At 45.0% G+C, this 11,916-nt stretch overlaps 1 protein-coding gene across 1 annotated transcript in view; it reads left to right on the forward strand.

The window, feature by feature from the left end:
• The window catches only part of ALS2CL (ALS2 C-terminal like), a 31,967-nt gene that overhangs the window by 17,065 nt on the left and 2,986 nt on the right, over positions 1 to 11,916 (forward strand). Inside the window, exons 12-22 of the mRNA XM_010003051.1 lie at positions 13 to 171; positions 506 to 617; positions 2,433 to 2,510; positions 3,971 to 4,098; positions 5,437 to 5,610; positions 6,173 to 6,266; positions 6,843 to 7,000; positions 8,469 to 8,537; positions 9,562 to 9,735; positions 10,582 to 10,624; positions 11,633 to 11,694. Of these exons, the coding sequence (XP_010001353.1) occupies positions 13 to 171; positions 506 to 617; positions 2,433 to 2,510; positions 3,971 to 4,098; positions 5,437 to 5,610; positions 6,173 to 6,266; positions 6,843 to 7,000; positions 8,469 to 8,537; positions 9,562 to 9,735; positions 10,582 to 10,624; positions 11,633 to 11,694 (1,251 nt within the window). The remainder of the gene's footprint in view (positions 1 to 12; positions 172 to 505; positions 618 to 2,432; positions 2,511 to 3,970; positions 4,099 to 5,436; positions 5,611 to 6,172; positions 6,267 to 6,842; positions 7,001 to 8,468; positions 8,538 to 9,561; positions 9,736 to 10,581; positions 10,625 to 11,632; positions 11,695 to 11,916) is intronic.

The raw sequence follows: 11,916 nt of genomic DNA on the forward strand, positions 1-11,916 counted from the left end.
CTTTCCCTGCAGATATGGGAATGATATGGTCTACAAAGGTTACTTTAAAGACAACGTGCGTCAGGGGTTTGGGATCCTGGAGAACCTCTCAGCTGAGAGACCTTTTAAATACACAGGACAGTGGGAAAACGACAAGAAGAATGGATACGGAGTCTGGGAAGACAAAGATAGGTAAGGCTGGTATAGATCAGAGCTGGCTTTAGTTGCCTGACAGTTTTGTCCCTCTGGCAGGGGTAAAGCTTCACGTTTTGATGGGAAGACTTGGGGATGAGGGGGGAATATGTTAAACCTCTGCTGTAAGGTTTGAACTTCTGGGGCAGCATTCTAGGAATGGGGTTTGTGCAGTACCATCTGACACTCGTGCTGCACAGAGCATTGCATAGAGCATTATATCAGGTAAAACTAGCCTCAATAGATCAAATGTATCATATAATTGTACATCAAATTGACTAAGGTCTAACAAAACAGGGAAAAACCTCATAATTTATTTTCTGTTGCATTCCAGAGGGGAGAGATACATAGGGACATGGCTTGATGATCACAAACATGGGCAAGGCATCGTAGTAACCCAGTCAGGTGTCTGCTATCAAAGAACATTTCATGCTGATAAAATGGTGGTGAGTACCCACTTTCAGTGGACTCTCTAGATTGGTGAGACCTGGAATTCCCTATCAAGGGCAAGATTAAGATTTCACTTCATAATTAACCTTTAAGGGTAAATAGAAAGCAAGAAATCTTAAGCATTTATATGTTACCACAATAATACTTTGGAAAAACGAGGTCTAGATGAAATCTTGTTTCCTATCACCTTCCTGAGGTGCAGGTAGGAACTAGATGTGACTGTCCCTTCTCCTTGTTCATGCTCTGAGATGTTAGATCTGGCTGTTCAACTAACAATCAGATCAGAATTAGAGACCAGGACTCAAATGAAGTGCTGTGCAGTTATATATGATATTAATCTATTTTTGAGATCATTAAGTCTTTACCTGTCCCATCTGAGCCTACCTGTGACAACTTGACTGTCCAGCTCATTGAAAGTTTTGAAGGTGGCGGGGAAAGCAAAAGGGATTGAAATTGTTAGGACTGGCTTGGAAAGAAAAACACCTCTTCTCCTGAAAAATATGCATTAAAAAAAAACCAAACAAACAACCCCTTCCCCACTCACCAAATGAGGGCAAAACGTTGAGCATGGAAACTTTGTCGGAAGGGATTTCCGTAAAAACTCCACCTACAAGGAACCAAAATAAAGTTGTCTTTTGGTCTGCCAGCTGCCAAAGGCTCCTTGAACTTCACAAGGCTTCCGGGTGGGGAGAAGTCACTTCAGTTTTCCTAGTGGAAAATGGGTATGGCCAAGAAGCTTCCCTTGGAAACCTTTTATTTTTGCCAGAAAGGGCGTTTTGCATCGAGAAAACCATTCCAGTGGAAAATGAGCTACAGCTCTAAAAGTGACCACATTTTCTGGCTGGTATGGGTACAAACCTTCAGGCCCAGGCTGTGGTCTAAGCCCCAATGGGAAGAATCTTCCCCCTTTCATATAAAGGATCCTGTGTCTGTCCTTGGTATACCCTTTCCCTGAATCCTGTGTTGCTCTCAGCAGCCCTGGGAGTTGGGAGGTGATGGAATGAGGGATTTTCTGAATGCTCAGGAGCAGCTCATTAAAGCCCCATTTACTGCAGAGCAAGGGACAAAGCTACTGCTGCCCAGCAGCTGCCTTCCTCTCTTCCCTTAATCATCTTGCAAAGAATGACACAATTGGCTACAGTCACCTAAAGGTCAGAGGATTGGAAGGACTATGAGTTTGACCTGTCTGGCAGGTCTTAGAACAGGAGCCTGCCTTTTATTCCTTGTTCTAAGGAAATTAATATAATAGTAGTGTTGCCTCCCCACTACCCAGTACTTGTCTGTGCTGGGATCCCTGCTGGGTTATCTCCTGTGCCTGAAGGGGCTCCAGGAAAGCTGGAGAGGGAATATTTATGAGCTCATGGAGTGATAGGCCAAGAAGGAATGGTTTTAAGCTGAAAGTGATGAGATTGAGATTAGATATAGGAAGGAATTTTTTGCTGTAAGGGTGGTGAGACCCTGGCCCAGGTTGCCCAGAGAAGCTGTGGCTGCCCCATCCCTGGCAGTGTTGAAGGGCAGGTTGGATGGGGCTTGGAGCAGCCTGGGCTGCTGGCAGGTGTCCCTGCCCGTGCAGGGGGGTTGTGACTGGATGATCTTTAAGGTCCCTTCCAGCCCAAACCATGCTATGACTCTATGATGTCCAGAACACCTCCTTGTTTTTCTCTTGAGCATTGCACTGATATGTTGGGCTTTCAGAAAGTTTCTCCGTTTCCATAGCCCGTAAATAGTCCAAGCCAGTGGCTGTTTCTACATGAACTTGAGCAAGTAGAAATGTAATGTCATGAATTCACTGCTGCTGCTTTCAAATGTAGGGTTCTGGGATTCTGCTCTTGGAAGATGACTCTGTCTACGAAGGGAACTTCACAGAAGATCTAACATTTGTTGGCAAGGTGAGCACTTCCTTCATCTCACCTTTTCTGTGCAGTTGTTTGCTTACCAGAAAGGCTGGTGGATTCATTTCCCAATTTCATAACCTCCTGCTCCACTGCCCTTGCTCCCCCAGAAAATAACATTTTCCTGCCTCATTCACAGAAGGAAAGCTGGAGCTGAGACACTTCAAGTAGGTGGGGGCTTTGTGCATTGTTTGTTTTTATTGTTTGGTTTACATTAAGAGTTTGGGTTTGGGGTTTTTTTTGTTATTGTTTGTGGGACATTTTTGGCTGTGCTTCACAGCTGCAGTTGGGATGCTTTTGTGTTCTTAGAACAAAAGCTTTAGGCTTTGAAGTGGTTGAAAACACAGGAAATGATGTATAAAGCAGGGTTGCAGTAGCAGCACTTCACTAACATGACAGAGATGCTAATGTAGCTGAGGGATCTTGCTAAATTTTGCAATCTGGACACTGCACTGACATGATCAACATTTTGTGGTTGGTTTTTAACAGATGTATCTGGTCCAAAATGTTCATAAAGTGTCACATTGCAGGGAAAAAGCAGTCCTCCAGCCTGTGACAGAAATCTGTGATGAGCTGGACAGGAAGTGGGTGGTTATATCAGGCCAAGTTGATGTCAAAAGAAACACTTTTACCAATTGCAAGTGAACCCTGTCATTATCATGGAAGGATGAGTTTGTCATCATCTTTCTTCTTCAGCTAGAAGACTCAGGGTGGATTTTGAAGAGACTGATTGTTGTGTTTAGGTGCAGCTTCCTCCAAAATTAATGTTTTTGTTGAGTGGTTAGTCTAGATAAATCTGTTCTTTATCTGAAATGGATTGCCTCCTGCTATTAGCAGTGAGGATTCCAGGCTCGTGTTCAAAACCAGACTAGTTACAATATTGTTTGGCTTTGGCTTTTATTTAATTAAAACTTCTAAGTTTGAGTCAAGCTACTGCATGTCTTCTGTATTTGCCTCAGAGAATTTAAGGTTTTTCTTGGTAGCAGCAAACTGTTTGAAAGTGTTTATGGTAAATATCATATGATTCCTTCTACTTGTGAGGGCAAACTTGCTTGTGGTTTTAACAAGCAGAGGAAAACCAGAGGAGAAATTGAAATTTTAGGTCTTCATTCTAGGTTTGTTGTCAAACTTAAGCCAGAACATCTTAAAACTCCATAGTATTTGTAAATATAGGATTTGTAAAGCACAATGCAAATATTTTACCCTGTGCTTGTGACAGTTTTTCCCCTCCAGAAGACAATGTGTGTCATTTAATAGCAAGGACCTCTTTCCTCCTGTGATGGCCACTTTAATGACACTGTTGCTTTGGGTGCTGAACATGTACATCTCCCTGCTGGAAGTTCTTCTGAGTCAAAGTTTCAAGAGCTGGCTCTGCTGAAAAGAGAATTTGAGATCTGGGTCCAGCTTGTTTCCTCTCACCAACGAGCACAAAATAACTCTTTATTTCTCTGTTGCAGGGCAAGTTGTCCTTTGCCAATGGCTTCATTCTGGAGGGAACCTTCACTAACAAATCAGGCCAAGGCCTCCAGACACATGGCATCCTGAACACATCCAATGAGCAGCTGGATGACAGGATAACCAAAGCGTGAGCACCAAGAGCTGACTTCTTGGGTTGTGGCTTGTTTTGACTACCTAGAAGAGCACTGGATCAGTCCCCATAGGGATCAAGGCAATCTTTGCTGGGGAGCTGATCTAAAAATTGGTTGATACATAAGGAGAGGAGGAGGAAAAGAGAGCACAAATGTGTCATTTAATCTAATGTCCTGTAGGATGCAGGAAACAGATGTTCTACTCCCATCCTGCCCCCATCTACCCAGAGATACTTCCATCCACCCAGAGATACTTCCATCCTCTGACTGAAGAGAGCCTTGGAGGCTTCACATTTTCAGTGATTTTTGCAGTGTGCACACATGCATTTATAGAATCATAGAATCATTTGGAAAATGATTGATGGTTGGAAAAGACCTTTAAGTCCAACTGTTAACTCAGTACTGCCAAGTCCACCACTAAACCATGTCCCTCAGTACCACATCTACACAGCTTTTAGAGGCAAAGATCAAGGAGTGAAGCACAGCCTATGAAACTATGAAGAAATTGGATTGGGTAGTGATCTATGGGGAGGAAGGCTATGGAGCCTGGGTAAAAGCTTGGCAGGAGATGGTGTGAATACAGTTAGAAGTATCTTAGAATCATAAAATGCTTAGGATTGGAAGGGACCTTAAAGATCATCAGGGACACCTCACACTACATCAGGTTGCATCCAAGCCTCATCCAGCCTGGCCTTGAATTTGAGCTGAAGTTATCAGGCTACATCTCTCTTATCCTCAGGGCTGAACCCTGCAGAGGGAGGTGCTGGTTGCCAGGCTGGAGGGCCTGAGCTCAGCCAGTTTAACCCAGCTGAGTCTCAATGGGAAAAACAGCTGCCTGTCCTCTGAGACGAATTCCTCTTGCAAAATCTAGTTCAATTTCCTCTTCAAAACACTTGTAGTCCATCACAGTATCTGTGTTGCAGAAACATCTCCTGTTTCCTGTGTTCTTCATACAGCAGTAGCTACTGGTGGTTGTTGCTCAACTCTCTTCTTGCTCTCAGTATTTTCTGCAGGCTTTCAGTTGAAATAACAAAGCTATATTTAGAAACATCCAGAAGTGGAGCAGAAAGTCTTGTTATCAGTAGCCCACCAAAGATTCAGCTCATTTATGTTCCACACACCATGAATTTTTCTTCACCCAAAGCACCTAATTGTCAGGACAATAAACTTGAATTGCCCCTCACTGAATTACCAGTTAGACAGTGGCATCTTTCTCTGCTCCCATAGTTCTTCTGTTAATACTCAATTCTGGAGAATCTTTCATATTTGAAGGTGAAGTCTGAAATGATTGAGGAGGGACACAGAAAAACCTGATGCCAGGTTGTGTTTTGCAGTCAGCTGGGCCTCGAGGAGTTTCCAGTGGAGAAGAGATGGAAGGGAATCTATGACCAGTTCCTGGATTTCATCCATTCTGGCTGCAGAGAAGAAACAGAGGAGTCTTTCATGGGGTTCCACATACAAACAAGCAAGGAGCTGAGGAAATCCCAAGAGTATCTTTTCTGCCAAAGGTAGGAGTATTATTGCACACCCCCCACACATAGAGGACCCTGTTGGTGGAGAGAAGATAGTTTTCAGTAGGGTTTGTCATTTATTGATGTTATGAACCCAAACACTGTCCAGGTGTTTCCACTCATGAGAGAGGAAGGTGGCTTTGAAGGTTGTGATGTTGAGACTGATTCTTGTAAGTGAAAATTTGCATGGAATGAATTTGATTAAATGCCAGCATCTGCATGTGACCCAGCCATCCCTGGCTCCTCTTGTATTAGAGGGTGGCCTAGTGACATCAGCAGTGGATGCAGAGCAAACTCATCTCCCCCTATGAAAAAGTCTAAAATAGATAAGACAACCATGTGCAGGACACACCCCAGGCTAGTTGCAAGAGGAGTTGAAAGCAATGAATTTAGATAATCCCAGGTGCTGTAAGCTGGGCAGGTGGGGCAATTCCACTGAAAAGGGCAGAGAAAAATTCCAATAGTCTCACTGTTCCCTTGGCATCCACCTGCAGCACTAATTGGGACTTATCCCAGGGCTTCACTCTGTGATTTTCCTTTCTCACTTCTCATTTCTCAGGGGGACTGAGGATGTATCCTGGAAGATAGAAGATATTCTTGAAGAGCTTGTCCAGCACCAGGGCCTGGAGTCACTGCAGAGTTATTTAGAGAAGGTAAAGTTTAAAACCATAATGATCCACATGTGGCCACCAGACGTGGGCACAGTTGGTAGTAATTTTTCATGGCTTTCTTTCTCTTTTTTTGCACATACAACATTGCCAGTGACTTCATGAGTCTTCTCTAAATTGTGTGTGAATACCTGTGCTGGTGAAGAGGGTTACCCTTCATGCTTTTTGGACACTCACTTTGTGTCCAACCAGACAGGCTGGGAAGTGATGGTAAAGCTTCTCAAACTGACTCAGGGGATTCCCAGGTACTGGAAATGATTAATAAACTTCCAGGCACCCTGGGTTGTTGTTCACTCAGCCAGCCTTGCCCTTCAGCTTCCCTGAAGCACCTCTTGAATATCACAGCAAATCTCACCAGAACAGCAATCCTACAAAGCATATTCCTGCCTGATATTGGAAGAAGAATGGGCTTGTGGCAGCAAAAATAGGCTCAAATTCTAGGTGATTAGCTCCAGGCTGGCTCTCCTTTGCTGACAAGAGAAGGCTGGGTGGCCTTTCAGTGTTATCCTCTATTAATGGCAAGGGCTGACTTGCAAAATTTAATTTTCTTCTCTCATGCAGGCATTGAAATCTTCCCTGCACCCACTGGGAAAGCTGCTGAAGGCCTTGATGATAGCTTTTCAGGCAACATATTCTGGGATTGGGGCCAACAGACACTTGCTGACTATGGCACAAGAGGAAGTCAAGTACTATGCAAAGAAAATCTGGGAGTTTTACCAGTAAGTCAAGCCCTCTGAGCCCTTCCAATGGGTATGAACACAGAGGGATTGTGGAGTAAACCATTGGGATCATTTTTTTTCAGGTGACAGGGCTGCTTTACTTCATGTTTCTTGGGGGAGTTGCTTCAGAATGGTGCCGGACTAAGAGTTATTGGCAACATATGGACCCAGGAAACTTTTGTAATGCCCCTTACTCAGAACCTGACACAAGGGTGTTAATGTGACCTAAATCTCACTGAGTTATGGCAGCTCAATGAGTTGTTGCCTGCAGTAGATTGATTTAGATATGCACAGTGATGAGCAAGAAACCTGATGAAGTAGCAAGGCCAGCAAAGTGCACCAGGGCACAGAGCAGTGCTGGGCAGCACCTGTGTCTGAAGGAAAAATAGCTGAAGCTCCACATGCCTCAACTCCACAGGAGTTCAGAACATGCAGCCTAAGCAGTTGTTGAGGCTCAGCTGGTGTGGGTTGTGACTCTAAAATGAGGTTGTTCAGTTGTGTGGTTGTGCCTGTGGGTACGTAAGGACTGGATCAAAGGTGTGATTGGGGTCCTGTTGCTGCTTGAATGTCTTTTAGCAGAAGCTGCAAGAAAAGCCAGGGTAGGCAGAGGTAGGGAGCTCTGCCTCTGGCTGCCCTTGGAGGAGGGACTGCCTTAAAAAGAACAGATTGAATAAAAGCTGTGTTATCAGTGTAGACTTGTGTGCTGGAGGAAGGCTGCCAGCTCTGGGGTGGGGGGTTCTCTGTCCTGGAGCAGCCTGGGAACAGCAACAGAGCTGCTGGGAACAAGTTTGGTTTGATTCAGTTCATCTGCAGAGGGATCTGTTCATGAAGAGGAGGAGAGGGCTGATGACCTGAGCATTGGTTCATGTGAAGGTGTTTCTGAGGCCAGTGCATGCCTTGGAAAGCTTGCTTCATATCTCAAGGCCTTTCAGGTGCAGTGTGTGGCAGGAGACCCACCTGGCTTTTCTGTGACCCTGGTTAAGTGTCAAAGGTTAATACTACACTAAAACAATTGACCTCTCCCTAATGTCCATTTTAAGATTATGAAATTTTGCCTTGGAAATGTCAAGACAACCCCAAGCTACTTTTCAGAGTATGAACACCCTCTGATGTTCATAGGTTAGAGAATTGGTTGGTATGACAGGTCCTAAAACCTCATGTCCCTTGAGTGGGAATATAAGGAGATGATGCTCAATGCAGACCACAGTTGGGATTTCCAGAGTGATCACCCTACTCCTCAGAAGCTATGAAGGTTTTGAAACCCTTATCAATTCCTGGTGTCTTTTGTATGAGAAAGCCCTGGAATAGTAAAAATTTAATACCAAAACAACATAGCAGGGATGAGAGGGTTTTACTGGTACCCCACTTGGTGCTGGGGCAGCAGAGCTCCTCACTTGTGAATAACAAATTACTCTCCAAAGAAAAAAAGAGCAGAGGGAACTAAACCTTGGTTCTTCTCCTCTTCTAGGGGTTTGCTCCATCTGGCACTGGAACAGAAAGGCCAACAGCCAGTAAAGTGTGTAGATGGAGAGACAAGGTATGTGTCACCACTGGTTGTTTCATTTTAAACTCCTTGTGCTTATGGGGTGTCTTCTAAAGTGTATGAAGTGCTGAACTGATTGTATTAGTCCATTTAAGTCAGATTTAAGTTGGGTTTAGTGCCCACACTTCTCTCTGAGTGCAAAGCTTCCAGTAGTTGAAATATGAGGGCAACTTCTAATCATGTTCTGGAGCAGAATGGAGTGGTGAGCTGGAGGTGTGTGGGACACAGCCTTGCAGGATTACCCACACCAGCTCCTGGGCAGTACCATGGTTGTGTGTGAGACTGTAGCCCCAGTGCTACCATTTGCTTTGCATTAGTTACAGGAAGTTGTTCATTGTGGGAATGGTGACTTCCATACTGGTACTGAGAGACAGACCAGTCTGGCTGAAGGAGTACAGTGAGTGAAATGTGGCAGAAGAGGTAGGAGACATGATGTTCCTAGAATAAGAAGGTGGGAATAGTTGTGGGAGATCCAGGTTTAGGGGTTTTGGGGGTGGGAAGAGACATCTTTGTTCAGCTGTCCCCATTTGGTCTGGATCCTCTTTGCTGTAATCTGCAGCCACCCACACGTGGGCTGAATGAAGCCAAGAGGTTGCTGGAATGGTGAGCAGCTGGAAAAAGCTTTTTCTGAAGGGATTGGGTCTTTCTTCCTTAAGAAACAACCAGTGCTTTACCAAAACAGCTCAAAAAGAGCAGCTGGAGATAAGTGTCTGGTGCTGCAGGTTTCTTTCAGTGACTGAGGAGATCTTGTTGAGAAACAACATAATGCCCTGTCCTGTCCTATAGCAGAAGACACACTCAGATCTTCAGCTTGTGGGAACACACATGAGTGTGTTATGTGTGTCACTACCATCCCACTGTGACTTTGAGCTCAAAGGTGGAGGAAGGAGGGGAGAACAAGGCTAGTTCTGACACCAGTCTCAGAAGCTGCCTTCTCCATTCTGTCCTGTGTGGCTCTTGGTAGTACCAAGGTTATAAGTCTCACTGCGGGACTCTGCTTTGCTCTTCTCTGCCACAGTGACCAGAAGGCTTTCAGTGTGGTCCTGCCACTGATCTTGCCCTGCTTCTACCCCGAGCTTTTCATGCTCTACATGCTCTATCATGAAAGAGAAGATGACCTCTACTGCCAAGGGATCGTGGACCTAAGTCTGTTTCCCGACATCAAGCTGCTAGAGTTTCTGGAAGTGCAGAAGTAAGTGACATTATTTCATCCCAGGATGTAGCCCCATGACAGCTGCTAGGAAAGCAGCAGCCAGGGAGAGCTCTGATGGCACAGGAGGAAAGGACATAGAACCCATTTCTGAGTCCATCCTTGGCTGTAGCACTGAAGTTTTTCCAGGTCTTCTAGAAGAAGTCCTGTTGTGGAGCCCCTGCAATACTGTCCAGAAGGCCAGCATTGACTACTGGAAAGCTGCTGTTACCTGTGCTCATTTTCATTTTTCTTTAGCAAAGATCTTCTTTTCTAGCTCTCAAAAAATATGGTTTGCTCCAGCTCAGGACCAATCAGACAGTTTATAAATATATCTGAGGAAGGGCTATAGTCCATCCAATGGTATCTGCTGTAGCAATGTAGGTGTAGTCTCAAGATCGAGGAAAAGCTGTGGAGTCAGATAATTCCTTCATCTATTCCTTGCAGCTTGATCCATCTTTGGAAGTGATACTTGAGGATCCATGACTCAGACTTGAGAAGCATGTGAGCTTTTCTAACCCAGCATCAGCTGCAGTTCTAGAGCTTAAACAGAGTAGCACAAGACCCAGAGTCTCAACTTGATTCAGTCTAAACTCAGTGAGAGGAACTGAATATAAAAGTGTCAAAACTCTCCACTGATTAATACAGGAGCACCTGTGAGTAGAACAAACCCTACACTCAGGTCAATGAGTCTAAGCTATGAATGCTTCCTGTAGCAGTGTAAAGAGGAGTAAACAGCCCCACAGATTTTAGTGTCATCTTGAGTAAGGAGACAAAATCAGTCAGGACTGACTTAGGATGGAGTTAATATATGGACACCTTCTAAATCTCTTTGTAATCTTCTTTTAGACACCTCTGGCCTCTGAAAGATCTCACCCTGACAACCAACCAGGTACGAAATTAAATCATAGATTTGTTTTGGTTGGAAAAGACCATTAAGATTACCAAGTCCAACCCTCAACCCAGTGCTGCCAGGCCCACCACTGACCCATGTCCCAAAACCTCTACAAGGCTTCAAAATCCCTTTAGGGATGAGGAGTCCACCACTACCCTGGACAGCCTGGGCCAGGGCTTGTCAGCCCTTTCAGTGTAGATATTTTTCCTGATGTCCAAATAACTCAGAGAGGTAACTTTGGTGTGTTAGTGAACAGCAGAGGCTACATGTTGGTGCTGGCTAATGATGGATCTTCACCTAAGTAACCACAGGGCACAACATTCTCAGAAGTCAGAGCTCCATGACATGTGTTGGTTAGTTATTATCTGTTGCTACTGCATATGAGTTTCCAGGAATGGGAATGTCAGCTCTGCACAGAATCATAGAATGGTGAATGTTGGAAGGAACCTTTAAGATCATCAGGTTCCAACCTCCCTGCCATGAGCAGGGACACCTCCCACCAGACCAGGTTGCACAAAACCTCATCTAACCTGGCCTTGAACACTGCCAGGGATAGGGCAGCCACAGCATCTCTGGGCAACCTGTGCCAGTGTCTCACCACCCTCACACTAAATAATTTCTTCCTAATGTCTATCCTAAATCTCCCCTCTTTCAGTTTGAAACCATTACCCCTTGTCCTATCACTGCTGTCTCTCATGAAAATCCCCTCCTCAGCTTTCCTGGAGCCCCTTCAGGCACTGGAAGGTGCTCTCAGGTCTCCCTGGAGCCTTCTCTTCTCCAGGCTGAACACTCCAACTCTCCCAGCCTGGCTCCAGAGCAGACTCCTTCAGATCCCTTTGAAATGCTCTGCTCCGTGGTGTTTCAAGGCCATCTGTGCTCAGAGTGACACTGTACACAACAGCTTTAATTTGCCTAACATGCTCATTTTGGGTGCAGCATTGAGGAGCCGTGTGGTGGCTCTCAGAGATGTTCTGACAGAGGCACAACTCTTTGTCTCCCTTGCAGAGGAGGTCCCTTATCAAAGACAAGTGTTTCCTGTCAGCCACAGAGTGTCTGCAAAAGCTGATGTAAGTCACTGTCCAGAACCTCTGGCTTACAACCAGGGATTGTCTGCTTTCTGGGAAATGCTACAAATTGACTCCTGTTTACAACAGCAGCTCTGGGTTAGCCTGCAAGATTATTTAAAGAAAAGTTCTTTGTGATACTTTTTCATAGAATCATAGAACATGCTGAGTTGGAAGGGACCCATCAGGATCATTGAATCCAACTCCTGTCCCTGTGTAGGGCAC

Source organism: Chaetura pelagica, unplaced genomic scaffold, assembly GCF_000747805.2.
Source record: "Chaetura pelagica isolate M959 unplaced genomic scaffold, ChaPel_1.0 scaffold87, whole genome shotgun sequence".
In the NCBI taxonomy this organism is placed as follows: Eukaryota; Metazoa; Chordata; class Aves; order Apodiformes; family Apodidae; genus Chaetura; species Chaetura pelagica.